The sequence below is a fragment of the Brassica oleracea genome, chromosome C2 (assembly GCF_000695525.1).
Source record: "Brassica oleracea var. oleracea cultivar TO1000 chromosome C2, BOL, whole genome shotgun sequence".
In the NCBI taxonomy this organism is placed as follows: Eukaryota; Viridiplantae; Streptophyta; class Magnoliopsida; order Brassicales; family Brassicaceae; genus Brassica; species Brassica oleracea.
The window spans coordinates 4,948,756-4,967,094 of NC_027749.1; the positions used below are offsets into that span (position 1 = coordinate 4,948,756).

The window sequence follows — 18,339 nt, forward strand, 5'->3', positions numbered from 1 at the left end:
ATGATCATCATTTTGAATGAAAACAGGACTTAAAGTACCTTCGGTTTGTTCCTCAGGTGAGTGAGAGTCTTCCATAGACAACTCCAATGTCTTCCTCACTTCTTCTTGCCTTTCCCAATCCCACTTCTTGTTTTCTTCAAACTCGACATCTCTTGATACTTCAATCTTCTCATTCTCCAAGATGAGAACTCTATAGCCTTTGGATTGGTTGCTATATCCAACAAAGATTCCACCCTTTGCCTTGACATCTAGCTTCCTCCTCTTTTGATCTGGGACATGTATGTAACATATGCTAACAAACATTCTCATGTGTGACACAACTGGCTTGTGTACACACCAATTCTCTATAGGAGTGACATCTTCTTCTTTTGCCTTTGATGGCAGACAGTTTTGAAGATATGAGGTAGTGTATACCGCTTCTGCCCTTAACTTGAGTGGCAAGTCTTGCTCTGCCAACATCGATCTAGCCATCTCCACCAAGGTCCTATTCATGAGCTCCGCTGAACCATTTTGTTGTGGTGAATAAGGCAAGGTGACTTGCTTATTGATTCCTTCTTCTTCACAGAACCGGTTGAATTCTCGTGAAGTGAACTCACCACCTCCATCTGATCTCAGCGTGTTGATGGTACAATCTGACTGCTTCTCCACCATTGCTTTGAATTTCTTGAACAGTGAGAATGTCTCTGACTTTTGCTTCATGAAGTATACCCTACACATGTGAGTATGATCATCCAGGAATAGCAAAAAGTATCGGCTTCCATCAACAGACTGGTGCTGCATCGGCCCACATACATCTGTATGTTCAATCTCAAGCTTTTCTCTTGTCATAGTTTGAGATTCCTTTGGGAAGCTTTTGCGTATTTTTTTCCAAGTTTACACGCTTCATTCTTGACTTTAAACTTTGGTAATCCCTTTACCAAGTCTTTGTCTTGCATTTGTTGCAACCTTTTGTCGCCTACATGACCAAGTCTCTTGTGCCATATCTCCATCTTTCCTTGCTCACTAGCGCTCATGGCTTCTTCTACCTGAGCCGAACTCATCCTGATTCGATAGCTTTTGTGAGTCATTGGGATATCCATTATCCTCCTTCCTTTTGCATCATTGATGATGCATCTCTTCTCTTGGAAACTCACCCGGTATCCGCTTGAAATAATTTCTGATGGTCCTCTTGTCACCTTTAGTCATGACAGAGTTATATCCTTTACCGGCTGTCATGACCATGCTTCCATTTCTAATCTTTATTGGAACCTTGATACTCCTATCAAGCTTTGAGAAGTAACTCTCCTCATTTGTCATATGATTAGTTGCTCCACTGTCTACTAACCAGACATCTTCCATCACTGTTGTTGATGCTTCGCTTGCACTGAACAACATGTGATCTTAATTCAAGTCTTCTTCGAGACTTACATGTGCCTTCTCTTTCTTCTTTGAGTAGCACTGATTTTCAAAGTGGCCTAACTTGTCACAATTGTAACACTCCTTGTTACTTCTGTGATCCTTCTTTGGATCATCCTTCTTATGTTTCTTCAGACACTCGCTCTCGGTATGGTTGTTCTTTTTGCAGTAACCACACCACTTCTTGGCTCCTTGGCGTTTTGAGTTGTCTTGTGTTACACCAGAATTTATGTGTTTAAAACGAGCATCGAATGCTCCTTCACTGGTGCTTTCTTCTCTTGCAGCCAGCCTTGCTTCATGAGCCTTCAAAATCCTGATCAACTCTGTCATCTTTGTTGAAGTCAAATCGCTTGTTTGCTCAAATACAATGACTATGCAATCGAAATTGGCTGGGAGAGAGATGAGTATCTTCTGTATGAGTTGAACATTTGTCTTCTGTTCACCATGATAAGTTAATTGATTTACTAATTCAACTATCATATCCGTGAAGACCTTAATGTCTTCATTCTCATACATCTTCAAATTCTCGTACACCCTTCGCAACGTTTGAAGTTTAATCAAACGAACTTGAGGAGAGCCTTCATACTCTTCCTTCAATGCATCCCACGCCTCTTTGGATGTTGATGCTGCTGCAATCCGTGAGAAGATATGATCCGATACGGCAGTTTGCAAAATTTGCAAAGCCAATGTATCTTTCATCATCGCTTCTTCTCTAACGATCTTGCCCTTACTGTTTCAGGGGTTTCATCCACTTGTGCTGGTGGGGCTCCTACGCCTTCTTCAACCACAAACCATAACTTCCTGGTCTTGAGAATGATTGTCATCTTAATGCTCCAGAAGTCGTACTTCTCTCCATCAAATATGGGGATTACTTGATTCTTCATCGTTTCGTGTGGTTCCGAAATCGTATGCCAAAATCCTCTAGCCTCCTTTTCTCCACGCCAAGTGTTTCTCTTACTAGTGCTTTCTTCTACGTCCTCTCAAACGTAAAGCTCTGATATCATGTTAATCTTTTACCAACCGCTTGTGTTACACAACGATCACAGTTTGTTACATACGAGTTCGAGAGAAAGAATAAGATAGACGTTTCAGGCTTATAAATTTTTCTGAAAATACTTTTGTATTATTGAGATTCTGTGTTTTTGTTTACAACAAATGATTGATCTTTATATAGAGATCGAATCATTACAAGTATAAGAGACACAACTCTTTATACTTAAAAAGACACAACATGAAGAGTTACAACTCTTTGTGTAATAACATAAATAACTAACTTATGTAAATGTATTAAGGAGAGATTAGATTATAGTTTAACAGTTTTGGCCGGGAAATTGGGCTAACTCCCCGATGGACAAAGGGATGGAGTAGAGATTTATGGCCTTGTCTTTACGAACATGGTGTAAGAATGCTTGAAGTTTTGGCCTTACGAAAGAGTGTGATGTAGTTGCAAGGTAGATAAAAGATAAGTGAAAGCATTAAGAAGAAGACAAGAGCATTCATTTTTTTTTTTTGATGTTTTGTTCTTATTTGGGGGCTGTGATGTGAATTACTGAGACGCAGTGTTCGAAAATACGCCCAACGCGGCGGCTTATACAGTCACTATACGCTAGGCGGCCTTGCAACGTAGCGAAATCATCAAATACGGCTTATAATACGGTTTGTTAGAAAACAGATGTATACACGGCGAATAGTGCGCACAAACGGTGCCGTCTATACGTTTACATTTTTTTTTGTTCTGCACATGTTTGTTTTGTTTTAAATATTATAATAGTTCAAGTCTATTTGTTGGTATGTAGTCTCATTAGGAGTGTTTAATTCTATAATTGTCTTTGCTAAGTGAACTTTTTATAGTTTATTTATAGTGTGAATTATAATAGTTGCTAAGTACGATCAGTTATTTCTTACTACACATTTATTTTTTCCAAAAACTGCAAAATATCATTCAAGAGATTTTGATATGGTTGGATCATCCGCAAATTCAAACATGAACCAAGCAGGATCTTTCAAAATTTTCAGTATTGAAAACCTTATATTCTTTTAGTATTAATATTATTTTTATTTTCATATTAATCATCAATAAATTATATATGGATAAATATTATATCCGTTTAAGCCTCGTTTAGGCGTCCGCGATACAACTATACGCTAGGCGATGGGTCACCGCACAGTGAACGTATAGCAGTATTTTAGAATACTGCTGAGACGTCAAATCATGTATATATATAGAATTATCATATATACGGGTCCTCTTAGAGCATAATTATCCCTTGATCCTTAAGGGGGTTTTTAGTGATTATTTAATATTTTAACTCTACTTAAGTGGGGTTAAGGATTGTTGTTAAGAAACTATCATTTTTAGCGGTCCAATGGGAGTTTCTTAATTAGGGTTTCTAATTTTTTTTAAAGATAAAATTTATTTATTAAAAAACATTTTAAAAGATAAAATTTAAAACATAGATTTAAAAAAGAACACCATGCACTTCAAAATTATGGATTTGAAAGTGAGTGACAGCCTGGTGATCCGCTATACTTCTCTTACCAGATGCTCCTTTCGCAGCCTTGACACCAGGAGGACGGTTCGTTGGTTGATCTCAGAGATTGGAAGTTGCTTGAGAGCTTTCAGATTGTGCTCCATCGTCATACTTTCTCTTCTTTCCGCTTCCATCAATCTTGGAATTAGCAATTTCACCCCATTTCTGGTCATTTCTGAGCTCCTCCCAAGCATGGTGAAGATTAAATTTAATCTTGTGATCATTGTAGAAGATTCCGTGTGCAAGTTTAACAGTATCAGCCTCGTTCTGGCAACTTGTTTTCTGTCTTGTTGCAGCCGCATAAGCTCCACAAAACTTGCACACAAGATCATTCATCTTCTGCCACCTTTGCTTGCACTGAATGGCCTCTCGGGCTTCACCTTTTTCCACCTTCGGACTTGCTGCAAAGTACACTGCAATGCGTTGCCATAATGCACATGCTTTCTGCTCATTGCCCACCACAGGGTCTTTGCTCGTGTTTAGCCATGCGCTAATGAACACAAGATCATCAGTGACCGTCCATTTCTTTCTTTCTCTACGCTCTATCGTTGAGACTTCACAGAAGCTTGAAGTTTGCCTAGGGAGTTGTGATGATCCATGTGAAAAACTTGCATACGGATAGGTTTCAGGAAAGTCAGTATCTTGTTGACTGTTCAACAGATCAACAAAATTGGATGTCTGACTAAATGGATTACTAGAATCCATTTACTAGTATGTGACAGAAGAGAGGGTTTAATACATGAAAAGAGGAGAGGAAGCAGAAGAAATATGTTTCAAGATGAAAGAAAGAGAGAAACAAGCGGTTTAAATACAGGAGAAGAGAAGAAGATCGTCTTAATACAGAAAAATAGAAGAAGACTTGAGAGCTTTCATTTTAGTTGAGTAGAGATGATTAGACATGTATCTAACAAATTTATTATCTACCACACAGTCATAACACGCTTTCATCAGAGTTAAACTACCTAACAGAAGCATTCATCACACCCATTAATCGGAAGCATTCATCACAACCATAACCTAACTCTAACCAGCATTTATTATCCTAATAACTATGCAGAGGAAAGCAATTAAGAAAAAAGCAAGAAGCAACACACTTACCTAACCTAAAATCTCAAGTAGTCAGATCATTCTGATCTTTGCGTCCTCACTCTGATCTTTGCCTCCTCACATGATTCATCTACGCAAACCAAGTAAAACCAAGTAACCAATAAACTGTTAGAACGATACGATAGTCAGAAATCAAATTGTTTGACAAATCAGAAAATGATCTAAAGAGATTTCAGACAACACTACACGACACTTAAGTTCCAGTCTGATCTTCAGTACTAGTTTCAAGATTAACTAATAATCTCATTGTATCCTCATGACTTTTTAACTAAACATTTAAAAAGCCTACAAATTTCGATCAAAGGCTAAAGCTTTACAATGATACACAAAACTTATAACCGTAATCACCATTCATTAAATTAACTACTATCACATGCATTCATGAATTGAAACGAGAAGGATGTAAATATTTGGGAACTTATCTCCACGTTGAAGAGATCGTTAGAGAGAGCTGAAAGACCGACGGAGGAGACGCCGTCAACACGGACAGAGTCGTCGACCCTCACATGAAGTAGGAGGAATCTCCGTGAGGAGCCAGAGAGACGTCTTTGGTCTTTGGTTTCGATCCTTGATCTGACGGAGAAGACGAGAGAAGTGCGACGAGACTCCGTGAGGACCAACAGAGTCGTCCTCGGTTTCGATCGTTGATTTCGGCGGAGAAGGCGGAGGAATCTCCATGAGGAGCCAGAGAGACGTCGTCGGTCTTCGGTTTCGATCCTTGATCTGACGGAGAAGACAAGAGAAGTGCGACGAGACTCCGTGAGGACCAACAAAGTCGTCCTCGGTTTCGATCATCGGTTTCGGCGGAGAAGGCGGAGGAATCTCTGTGAGGAGCCAGAGAGACGTCGTCGGTCTTCGGTTTCGGCCGAGAAGGCGGAGGAGACGTCTTCGATTTGGGTCTCTCCTCTTGACGGAGAAAACAAAGAACACGAGAAAGAATGAGAAAGAGAACAAAAGAAAGAAAGAAAAGAAAAAGAAAAAAAAATTATGTCCTATGATTTGGTGACACGTGGTTTGAAACCCACCAAATAATCGATCACAAAAAAACGTAAACTAAGGATCGGTAATAACCTTTCTAATTAATTTTGATTTAATTAAATCATTCTTTTTGTTTAAAAACCCCACTGAAGTCTGCGATATTGATGGTGTTAGTTTTATAAATTTAGTTCAACTTTCGAGTGTTGCTCAAAAAAAGAAAGAGTTCAACTTTCGAGAACGTTTTTTTATGATGCAACCAGGAAGTATCTTATCACGTTGTCTAATGTAATATCTCGAAAACAATAATAGTAAGCTCTTTTTCAAAAACAAAAAAAAATATCTCAAAAACAAGTTTCTTTTTATTTTGAAGATAGTAAATGTAAGAATATTTTAAAGAGTATCTTACCAAAAAAAAAAAAAAAACAAAAAATTGAAGAGCAATCTCTTATCGAGATATTTACGTTTTCCAGAACATAGAGATTAGAAGAACGATTCAGCCAATATTGTATGTTTCTGTAATAAAGACTTAGATCGGGAATCTGAAAACCTTGGATGCCTATTTGTCAGATCTGTAACGTTTAATTTGGATTAACTAATAAACCCTTTGCGTTTTTAAATTAGAAGTTTTTTACATCTTAAAAAGGTATTTGTTGAGCGAGAATCATTTTATATCAGTGTATTAAAATTGTTAAGTCGGTAAATTAGTCATAAGTGAAATAATTTTTCTAAAATGATATTTTTGTGAAAGTTGGTCCTAAGCAGTGTCTAAATTTCTACGTAGACGCTAATCTACAATAAAAGCTTGGTTACTGTTTAACGATATTTTAAACATAACATTATAAGCTGTTCATTTAATCTAAATTTGAAATTATCTTTAAACCAATTATATTCCGTTAATTGTCATATTGTGGCTAATTTTTATTCTGGGATAATCCATATTATGTATTCATTCGTCTGGTTGCCATGGACAGAACAATCAGTGATACATGTAATTAGATAATTCTGTTCTGACCACAAGAAGTATTCTTAAGCAAAAGCGAAGATGAGAAAGAGAACTCAGAAGCTTCAAGATCCAACTCCACTAGATGATCTTCCATCTGAAAACCTCCTATCACCATTTCAGTCGTCTTCATAGTCACACCTCCGTCCAAAAACCCTAAACAAACCACATCTCTCTTCACCTTAACCAGCAAGTTCCACCGATTAATCCTCCACTTAGCTCCACCGTTCATCACCAAATCAATCACCGGAACAGCCACCGCAGCTCTCACCCCTTTGGAGCTAAAACATGCATTGAAAGGCTTCACGTTTGCTACTCTCAGCATCTTCGTTTCGCTAACAAACTCTCTAACCAAAGCCTTGTAAATGGAACCTTGCAAGACAGTGTAAGGAGCCAAAGTACATATCATGACGTTTCCACGTCTTTTCTTACCCAAAGGAACGACGTTTCCGGCGATTTCGATGGACATCACGTCGATAAAGTACTCACGGGTCGTTTGGTCAATTACCAGAGGCGTTGAGGCTAAGTTCTTGGAAACATCGTTAGTGTATGGAGAGACTCCTCCAATGTGAAGGCTTCCTAAACCGGCCGGTTTAGATGGCAAACAGAGAGACAGCTTTCTCCGGTTTTTGTGCATAGATGCAAGCTGGGAAAGGAGCGAGAACGAGGAGTTGCCAAGACCTATGGTTCCGTTTACAACCTTTGGCATGAGTCTCAAGGCGTTAGCGTTGTTGGAGCAAGATAATATCAACGGAGAGTGGACGGAGTTAGTGACGCCGTTAGGTTTCGAGGTGAGAAGAGAGACAGAGTCAGTACCGAGAAGCGTGTTGAGTGGATGCTCGGTGAAGGAAGTGGGGACGTATTTGCCGCAAGTGTTGGTCTTGTTGAAACAGAACGAGTCGGGCTTGGTTTGTTTGCATACAGCTGAGTTGCAGCGAATTGGAAGGTAGGTTGTGGATTTTACGACCGTGCTGCAGCGGAGGAGAGCGGCTGAACCGCCGCCGAGATCTATGGCGAGGCTCTGCGTTAGAGGAGAGTGATTAATGTTTCCGAGGTTGAGGTTTGTGTAGTAGAGACTCGTGGCTTTGTCTTTGATCAAGGGGAGTAAAAAAACAGGTGAGTTTGGTTTTTTGACTCCGGACACAAGGCAAGTTTGTAGGGTTAAGATGATGAAGAGTGGGAACAATTTGATTAACGAAGCCATTGTTGTATACATTTACTTTTTTTTTTTGGGAAATGATATGGTTCCTACAATGAAAGTGATAGTGTGTGTTTATTATAGTAGTCAAGCACTCCGTTTATGTGTGAGTGACCTTTGGTAGCTTTCTCGGGAAGCTAGGTCATTGGGTAGATTTCTTTAGAAGCTTTCTAATTTTGTTGTTATTCTTTTCACTGAATATTAGCTTTCTAATTTTGTTGTTTCCAGTGAAAGAAACACTAATTGAAAATAAGATCAGGTATGATTGGTATGACGGATGTTTAAATAGAGTAGTAAGTATAAAATTAAAAAAAATAAAAAGATTAGAGAAAATTTAACCTTTTGTTCTTACAAAATCTTAGACATGTAAATACAAAAAACAATATTTTATATCTCAAACAGTAGACTAATAGTAATTAATTACGAGGCTTGGAAAATTTAGGCTTTTAATTACTGTTTGTCTCATTAATGTCCAGTTTTTTAAAAACGTTATACGGACAATTAATAATCTATAACAAAAGAAAATAAACGATAACGGATTATAATTTATTAAATTCGACTGGATCACATGTGTTACACGCTGAAAAGTCAAAAGATAATGTCATACTCATGCATGCGTGAAATGATTCTATTTCCGGGAAGGCCACGTAGAGCAGCTAGTGTTATGGAGCAAGAGTGAGTCACTAAAAGCCATAAGCGTGGTGCTAAAGTCGAAATCGATCATATAATCTTGAAGCTGATGTGTCCCAATGACCATCGACTCCTTAGGTTTCTTTCCACCGTCGACGAACGCCAAACAAATCACCGTCTCCATCACTCTCACCACCGTATTCTCACCGTGAAAGCTCCACTTTACCTCCCCTGCCCTCCCCGGCATTCCAATCTCTATCACCGGCACATTCTTCAGTCCCCTCTTATTCCTAGAGGAAGCGCCTTCGTCGAAGCAGTCTGTAAATGGTGCATGCCCTGGAGCCTCAAACATTCCAATTTTCTGTGTAAATAAGTTGAAACCCCAGATTAAAAACAGAGATTACTGATAAATGATAAGATATTTTTTAAAAGATTTCACATAAACTAATAGTATAATTTAAAAAGAACTATTTTTATTATTTTAAAATAGGTATTCAAATATGTAATTATTATCAATAATAGATATCTAATTTTTTTATTATTAACTAATAAAATGTACATAAGATCATCAAAAAACTATCTTCAAAAGTTAATAACAAAAATTAGTAGAAAAATTAATACTTGAAAACAGATGGAGTATTTTTTTATACACATAAATTTGAATCCCAGCTACTATATCAAAAATAAGATTTTTAATTTATTCATGTATTAAAATCAGTTTATTTTTTAATACCGTTGCTTTTTGCGTAAACGACCGAGCAAGAGCATTGTAGATATCAGTTTGCAGTACGGTGTAAGGAACCACCGTGCTCAGCTTAGCTCCGCCCTCAAGCAAATTTGGGCTCAACGATAAAGGGCTTCCGCCAACGTAGATTGACTGGACAGAGAGTAGATAATTTCCCGAGCCTATGTTTTTCAACGGCGTCAAAGTCATAGGAACCGGATTACTACCACCGTTGAACGGCGGGATACGATAGTAGTTAGCGCCCCCGACATAGAAGTGACCGGTTCCGGAGGAAGGCAAGCAGAGAGCGAACTTCGGGATGATGTTAAACGCTGACGTCACCTGTCTCCAGAACGGAAACTGTCCCGGAGAAAGACCAAGAACTCCGGCGAGTTGAGGGGCGAGGCCTTGGAGGCGTTTCTCCTCGGCGCAGGAGAATGTGAAGCGGGGGAGGGAGGCTTTGGAGACGGTGGCTCGGTCTTGAACGACACGGCCGGTGGTGACGACGGGGGTAACGCCGAGAGGGGTTGGTTGTCGGTAAAGACAGGTTTTACCGTCGCAGCCGTTCCCGGGGATGGATTTGCAGGTGGAGCTCTGGCAAGTGACGAGGCGGAGTAACGATAAAGATTTGAGTTTACGGCAGTTGAGCCACGTGAGGCTGGTTTGGAGATCGAGGAGGAGGTTAACGGGAGATTTTGCGGCGAAATCGATGTCGAGGGTGGTGTAGAATTGTTTGGTGGGTTCGTCTTTTGTGATCGGAAGAAGGTATTGAGCTTGTGATGTCAGAGTTATAGCGACGAACATGGAGAGGAAGACGGTGCGGCGCATAAGGCCACCCATTTCTTTTCTTATTAGTTTTTTTTTTTTTGGTTGTTGTGATGAAGATGGACAATAGATGTCTGATATTTATTGACCTAAGAACACGTTTTCGATTTAAGAAAATGAAAGATTAAATTATTTGAGTATTTTTATTTCCTTATTTATAAAAAGTAATGTATCCTTTCTGGTCACCATTAATGGTATTATTGATCAATCCATCATACAGTATGCATGAGACCATTAACTATATTTGAGAAAACTGAGATAGTCGGTGTGGCATTAATTGGTAGGTAATAACTTAGGTGGTGAGATCTGCGGTATATTATCATTTTGATCCATAAGACCATGATTATCACTGATGTTTAATGGGTTTCTAAACAAAAGAACTGATTTAATTAAATCAAAACTAATTAAAAGGAAAGTTACCGATCCTTAACTTGGGACTTTGGAGACCGATTACTAATAGGGTTTTTATCTCACGTGTCAACTTTCGATCTTCTTCTTCTTCTCAATCTCCTCGTCTCGATCGATCAAAATCGGAGATGGCATCGACTGCGGCGGTTCTGTTCTGGAGGGCGGTGGGGATGACGTGTATAACGTACTCAAACATCTGCGCGAATCTCGTGAGGAACTGCCTGAAAGAACCCTTCAAAACTGAATCCATGAGCAGCGAGAAGGTTCACTTCTCCCTCTCCAAATGGGCCGATGGAAAGCCCCAGAAACCAGGTATCTTCTTCTTCACTCCCTTTCCTCAGGATCCTTGACCAATGCTCTTTCTTGTTTGATCGAGATCTAGCTTCTTGTTTGTGTGTTTCTGTGTGATTCTCTCTGTTTCAAGATGGTAAAGATTCCTACTTTAATTAGAACCCATCAAAAACTATGATTCTGTTTCTGTTGATGAAGGGATTGTCACTCTTAAATGTCTTTTGAGTTCACATTTGATGATATTTGTTCTGTCTCTGTAGATTGATTACATGTCTGATCCATCCATTGTTTGGTTTTAATATTTGAGATGAATGTTTGTGTGTCTGAAGCCTAAAAAGCTTATTTCTTTGTTCATTGTCTTTTGGACAAATGTGGTTATGTTTAGTATACAAGTCAAGTTACACGGGCAAACATCGTCCATCGTGATCTGAAGTCTTCAAATCTGCTGGTGGACAGGAACTGGACCGTTAAAGTAAGATATTCATCTTTAGATACATTTGCGTTCCCGTAATTCAGATGGATAATACCTTCATGTCTTCATAAAAATTATATCGCTTACGTTATCCTTTTATGTGAATGAACTGGTAAAGTGAGACTCAGTCCTGCAAAAAAGAACTAGAAACATCATCAACTTACTGTGACATCTTTAACAGGTAGCTGACTTTGGTCTTTCGCGCATCAAGCATGAGACATACCTAACCACCAAGTCCGGGAAGGGAACGGTACTTAACCTTATGCTCTTTCTCTATTTGAATTCTGACTTACAAGCCAATATCTCAGAATAATCTTTGATTGTCGTTTTACTTTTTCTGCAGCCTCAATGGATGGCACCAGAAGTTCTTCGAAATGAGTCTGCTGATGAGAAGTATATTCTCGTGCTCTGTTTGGTTTCATTCCCTTGATTAATTGTTATGTTGCATTCAATGCTAACTAGCTCTTCTTAAATCATTGATACAGGTCTGATATTTACAGCTTTGGAGTTGTACTATGGGAGCTTGCCACCGAGAAGATCCCATGGGAAAATCTCAACGCTATGCAGGTATCATTTCTTATAGATAGAATCATAAAAGGACAAAAAGAAAGCGTCTCCAGTTGCCGACTGATCCTAAAAATCTCAAACTTGGGCAAATTTTATTTATAAAGTACATAATATGTTTTATCAGCTGAGCTCAAAATTGGATCAAATGTGTGTGTATTTTCAATGTGTAAAATGCGTGTGTGTATGAAAAAGTGTATGTATAACAAAACAATATTTAATTTTCTTTTTTTAAGAACCTTTGTTTAAAAAACTACCAATGGAGCATAGGAGCATAGAAACTTGGTGTTTCTTAACTAAAATTCTTAACTAACATTTATTATTAAAAAGTCATTAAGAAACCCAAATAGGATTATAGGGTTAATCATGATCTAAGTAGTTTTCGTTGACCTGATCATATAGCAAAATACAGTATTACTTCTTTCTAGATCGGAAATTGATATAAACAAATACATTCAACTTGAACAACAATCATATCTAAAACTTCAAACCTAGCTAGAGATTAACTCGTTTCAAATTGCCAGAGAGTTAATCCTAACAACTAGCTCATCCTGTTGTATATAATGCCGTATGTAACTCTTGTCTCCTTAATAAATCTTGTTTAATTAGCATAAGCTTTGAATACTCAAATACAATTTCACTGGATGATCATAACCCTTGTCTTATAATCCTAACCCTAGTATGGATTAAAATAAGTACAAAAAGGCCAAACTAAATAATTGGAATTACTATTCATCTTTCAAAATCGAATAGGTGTATTAATCTAATAATCATCAATAAAAAATAGTCTTATTACTTATTTCTACAACTTCGATTGCAATCTGATTTCTATTTGAAATATATATATACATAGGAAGAAAAGAGTAAAACAAGGAACTCTCTGAAAAGAGTTGCCCCAGAAGCCAGAGCCACTAAGATTAGATATAATTTGAAACTTGAACTTCAATTGGATGTTTCAAAAAAAAAAAACTCCAATTGGACTAAAGAAGATACAATGAAATAACTCAAAATGTTAAAACTTTCATTCAATATTTGAAGAAAAGTAATGGGAAATGGACCAAGGTTTTGGTAAGCTCGTATTTTTATGTTCATAGTAGATTTTATTTTTATAAAAATATCCTACTTTTCAAATTGGTTTTATTTGAATATGTTTTTTTTTTATGTATAGTCGTCAAATAATTCGTGGTTACAGTAGGTGAGTTTGCAACTTGTTGAATTCAGTTTGGAACTTCAGGGTGAATTATTGATGTCGTCAAAGAAGCCATTACAATTTTCCTTCTTGATTTAGAAAAATATGGTTGCTACTTGCTAAAATGGAATTGACGATGTGCATATAGTATTCAAGTCCTTTCCGTTGACGGGATAGCATAAGACTTTCCTTGAAAGCGTTGGACTTTTGGTTTGTGTATTTCCTTTAAGGTTTTCTACTTTAGTATTTTCCAATCATGTATGCGCGGTACTTTTTACAGAGATAATTTAGAAATTTCGGTTAAATTCAACGAAAGATAAGAGTCGTTCAAATATTTCTAATAAATCATGTATACTCTAACCTACGACAAAGTTTTCATCAATATATATATATATATATATATATATTTATTTATTTATTATTTGCAGTGCAAAAATAAAACCAAATGTATAGATTCAACTCATATAAACCCATGATTTTCTTTTATTTACTTTTACAAGGTGAGTTTTACTTTACCTCATATTTACTATCATTTTTAAAAATTTACCTCTAAATGATAATCGTTTCCATAAATACATTAATCTAACCCCTCCTCATAAATACTCCCTCTGTTTTATAATAAATGTTATTTTAACATTTTTTCTTGTTACATAAAAAGTGGTCACTTTATAATTTTAATGTAAATTATAATTATTTTCAACTGAAAATTAATTACAAACTACATTGATTTTATAAATGATTTTATTTATCTCAAATACTATTGATCAAATAGATATAATTACTAACAATTTAAAAATATTTTAATCACTTTCTAAATCTATGTGAAAAATGTCAAAGTGACACTTATTAAAAAACAGATGAAATATTAAACTGTAAACAATAAATAATAAATCATTTACCTAAATGTTAAAAATATTTTTAATTGAGTATTTTATTTTTGGTATTTAACTTAGTGTATTTCAAGCAATTTATCTTTTTACATAACATTTGAACATATACCATTTCTGTTTCTCAATAGATTAAAAAGATCTTTATATTAATCTAGACTCGTTTTGTTTGTTTGCTTGTTTTAATCAGTGTGATGTTATAGAAGTTCGCAAGCAAAACTTATTTATATTTTTGAATTTACAAATCAAAATATTTTAAGTGTCAAAACTAGTTAAGTGAAATATAGATGATATATAGTTTAGATCTTTACTCCAAAATCCAAATAATATATATTTTAAGAGAGAGAATATCAGCAGTGAGTGACTCTTCTAACCTTATATTTTCTTAAACTTTACTTAGGATATATATTTATTTAAATTATAAATATTATAGGCACAAAATTTAAAAAGAGTAATAACTACTAGTCTTGATTGTTTTGAAAACTGAAAAAATCCAACCTTTTTGAAACCATTTTTTTTTTAAATCTATCAGTTTGAATGTTAGGCATAATATCATATGTTTATTATTTAGTGTGTAAAATATTTAAATTATTATATCGAAATGGAGGAATGCTATAAACAGATGTGAACACAGAATTGACAAAAAAAGATGTGAACACATAAATAAGATATTATTAAAGAGAAAGGGGACAAAAGGATGTGAACACATAAATATATGGTTGCTACTTGATAAAATTGAAATGACGATCTGCATATAGTATTCAAGTCCTTTTCTTTCACAGGTAGCGTGAGACTTTCCATTTTCAGTCTCTCATCTTTATCAAATATGTGAAGTACTTTTATGGGGATAAACTAGGGCTTCTCCGCGATTCGCGCAAAATATTATTTTATTATTTTTAAATATAATTTTTTTATGATGTGATTATGTGGTCAGTATTTATTTGTAAATAACATTATTTGATGTTTTATTATGTTACGTAATAGTAAATAATATATTATGTGTTTGTCTTTTTAATAATGTGTTGTTGTATGTATAATACTACTTGTTAGTGGTAAGCTTTGGTTTCTCGGTGGTTGGCTTCCATTCTCTCCCACTCAGGTTGTTTATCTTCTTATCATGCATCCTTTGGTGTAGGTGTGCGGAGTTAGTCTCTTGGAGCTTTGGTTTCTTCTATTCAGAGTTTTGTGGTTCTTCGTTGGCATAAGCGCCTTGTATATGCTTGTTTAGTTTGTGATGTGTTTCTTATCTCTTAGCTAGTGGTTGTGCTTATGGTGCTTTAGACATGCGTCTCTTTGTTTCATATTGACTTTGTTCTTCAGATGATTATTTTTTCTATGACTCGTTTTTCTGGTTTTTTGCGCTGGTGCTTAATCCTTTGTGTTTCGGAGATTGCTTTGTCTCATATTTTATCTTTTTACATTTTCTGACATCTGCTTGTTCTAATCAAGACATTCTATGATAAGATGAGATATGTTAGTCTTCTTTATTGATCTTTTTCAGCTCCAAATCTTTATTGAGTTAGTGTTACTATGGTATTTTACTTTTTCTTTCTGACTGTGGAAGTTTTATGTTTAAATTATGTATTGCACTCTAATTTCTTCTTATTAGTTTGGTCATTTTATATTTTTCATAGTTAAATAAATATATATTTTGTAAATTAAATAATAGAAAATGGTAAAAAAAGTAATAAAATACCAAAATTATGTTATTTTTAGTTGTGAATAAATTAAATATGTAAAATATATTTTTATTATTTTATTTATATCTTTATTCTTCTTGAATTTTAGTGAACAATAAAATAGATTATCAAATTTCATACGATAATAGTTAGTGCGAAAATGATTAGATAGTTCATGATTAGAAAGTACTTGGCCAAATTGCAATAATCTAAAAGAAGAAGGACCTAAAATGCAAAAAAAAAAAAAAATATGGATGATACGTGCCGTAAAATCCCATTGTCACTTGGAAGAAAAAGGGAAAAACCAACTTTATATATATATATATTTAGAAATTTCATTTAAATTTACAACAAAAGTTAGAGTTATTTATCTATTTAGAATAAATTATATCTACTCTTATCATATATACATTTCTTAATTTGCAATGCAAAAAGGAAAACGAAAAGATAGATTCAACTCACATAAGCAAATGATTTTGATTTACTTGCTTTTACATGACATTTGAGACATATCATTTCTATTTCTCAATATATTAAAGTGATGCTTATATTAATTTAGACTCGTTAATGTGATGTTTTAGAAGTTCACAACCAAAACTTATTTAGTTATATTTTTGAATTTACAAATCAAAATACTGCAAGTTTCAAAACTAGTTAATGAAATAGATGATACTTTAGATTTATATTCCAAATAATATATCTTGAGAGAGAATCTAAACTATACTAAAAGGAAAATAAGAAGCGCATAGAGAGTGTCCACGTTGATTTAAAAATCAACCAATAGGGAGGCTCAATTTTGTCACGTCATCTTCATTAAACATCAAATCAAGTTTCTAAGTTACCGGGTTTTCATGTGGGCTAATCTGTACACATTATCAGCCCTAAGCGACTCATCAACTTCACATGCTTCGTACCCATCGTAGACACGCAGACGTTTATCACCATTTCCGATTCTCTACTGTAACGTCGGTCTCCACCAATCTTTCTCATTAAACCCCCTTATTTACAGCTACAATCTGACCCATGCAACCGTTCCGAATCCCTGATTTTTACCTTATATAAATCCTTTCTTTGATACTCTGATCCTCGCAAAATCAGGCAATCTCTTCACTGTCCCCTTAACTTTCTCTTCTCTGATGGCGATCAAATCGGCCGATCTCTTCATTGTCTTCTTAACTTTCTCTTCAGTCATATTATTTTTGACAAGAGATGGTTGAAATCATGTTTAATAAGACTAATCAACAGACTAGAGGAATTGGTCGGGAAAAAAATCCGAATGGTGCTAGGATGCTGGCGTCTATGGCGTCGTATGGAATTGGACCGGTTCTTCTTCCCTAGCTTGAGCGAACTGTTTCGGTCTGAGGACGACGAATAGGAAGAAGATGATGAAACCGTCACTGTTTCAGAGGTCAATAAGATCTTGAAGGGTTTTGCCCAAATATGTAAGAACGGAAATATCTCTTGATTTGATCAAGATATTGTCTCTTCTACCATCATCTAACTTCTTGGGCTTGTGCCAAGAATAAATCATAAAACATACCGATGTATCTCCAGTCAAATCCTAGGCAGCAAGACAGGAGTGATCAAATGTCTCAAAGCAGCTATTCAGAGAAGTCTTTGAGGTAAACATTTTTTAATTTGCTAGAAGAAGAAACGTAAGAATGATGTGGCCTACACATATAAACTTTAGAGTGAGTTTGTTATGCTCTTTTACATCTTTTCTGGACCTAATTGTCTAAAATCATATGTACAGAAAATCCCACAGGTGAAGGTTGGAAGAAGACCTGGTGATGCAGAGAATCAGAGCGTTAACCGAAAAAGCTTTACTTGAACTAAACTGAAAGTAAGCAAAACTTAAGACTATTTCTTTTTTTTATTGTCATGCGATCTCTTTATTTTGCGATGTTTCTGAGACAAAATAAACTCAAAAATGTTTGGACAGGTCAAACAATGGAATAGAAGAGATGTGTAGGGACCAATGTAACTGGGCCATCAAAGGTATGATTCCTCGCCAAACACAATATAACAGTAAAGCTAAATCCAACAAGCTCCATTATTTTTCTTTGTCTCTAAGATTCATAATCATTCTGGATTTAAGGTTTGAAGCCAAAAAAATAAAATACAAATGAGTCTAATTTTTGTTTCCAAAACTTAATATTTTCTTTTTGCCAATGCCAACCATACCAGAAGCTCAAGTGGAATTTTTTATTCTAGCGTACCATCTATTTTTCAGAGTGATTTAAATGTCAATGCAACAGTCGCGCCTCTCTACTTTTTTTGTACATTCCATTAAATTAACGCAGAAATCTTCACTGGTGTCAATGCCTCACGGAGATTCCATTACACCCACGACTTAAATAAAACAGCAAGGGCAAGAAATAAGTCACACGTGCTCTTTTGGTAAGTTTACTTTGCGGCTGTGAATGTTGAATCAAGCTGTTTATGTGACATAGATCTTCTT

General features: G+C 35.7%; 4 protein-coding genes and 1 pseudogene across 4 annotated transcripts; 1 reads left to right on the forward strand and 4 right to left on the reverse strand.

The window, feature by feature from the left end:
- LOC106323268 overlaps nucleotides 1-2,855 on the reverse strand; it is a 6,260-nt pseudogene extending 3,405 nt beyond the window's left edge.
- Nucleotides 2,856-3,986: 1,131 nt separating this feature from the next.
- LOC106323269 (glutathione S-transferase T3-like) lies at nucleotides 3,987-4,631 on the reverse strand. The gene has a single exon (XM_013761417.1). It carries the CDS (start codon nucleotides 4,629-4,631, stop codon nucleotides 3,987-3,989), a length of 645 nt encoding a protein of 214 aa, XP_013616871.1.
- A 2,372-nt stretch (nucleotides 4,632-7,003) lies between these two features.
- Nucleotides 7,004-8,215, reverse strand: LOC106323270 (basic 7S globulin-like). Its single transcript, XM_013761419.1, has one exon. It carries the CDS (start codon nucleotides 8,213-8,215, stop codon nucleotides 7,004-7,006), a length of 1,212 nt encoding a protein of 403 aa, XP_013616873.1.
- A 519-nt stretch (nucleotides 8,216-8,734) lies between these two features.
- On the reverse strand, nucleotides 8,735-10,465 carry LOC106321516 (basic 7S globulin 2-like). The gene is made up of 2 exons (XM_013759777.1): nucleotides 9,573-10,465; nucleotides 8,735-9,200 (listed from the first exon to the last, which is right to left on the reverse strand). The coding sequence occupies exons 1-2, from the start codon at nucleotides 10,401-10,403 to the stop codon at nucleotides 8,838-8,840; spliced, it is 1,194 nt and encodes a 397-aa protein (XP_013615231.1). The 5' UTR covers nucleotides 10,404-10,465; the 3' UTR covers nucleotides 8,735-8,837.
- Nucleotides 10,466-10,924: 459 nt separating this feature from the next.
- LOC106323271 (ATP synthase subunit epsilon, mitochondrial-like) lies at nucleotides 10,925-17,709 on the forward strand. Its single transcript, XM_013761420.1, has 4 exons — nucleotides 10,925-11,108; nucleotides 11,925-11,952; nucleotides 12,045-12,126; nucleotides 17,632-17,709. The coding sequence occupies exons 1-4, from the start codon at nucleotides 10,925-10,927 to the stop codon at nucleotides 17,707-17,709; spliced, it is 372 nt and encodes a 123-aa protein (XP_013616874.1).
- The last annotated feature ends 630 nt before the right edge of the window (nucleotides 17,710-18,339 follow it).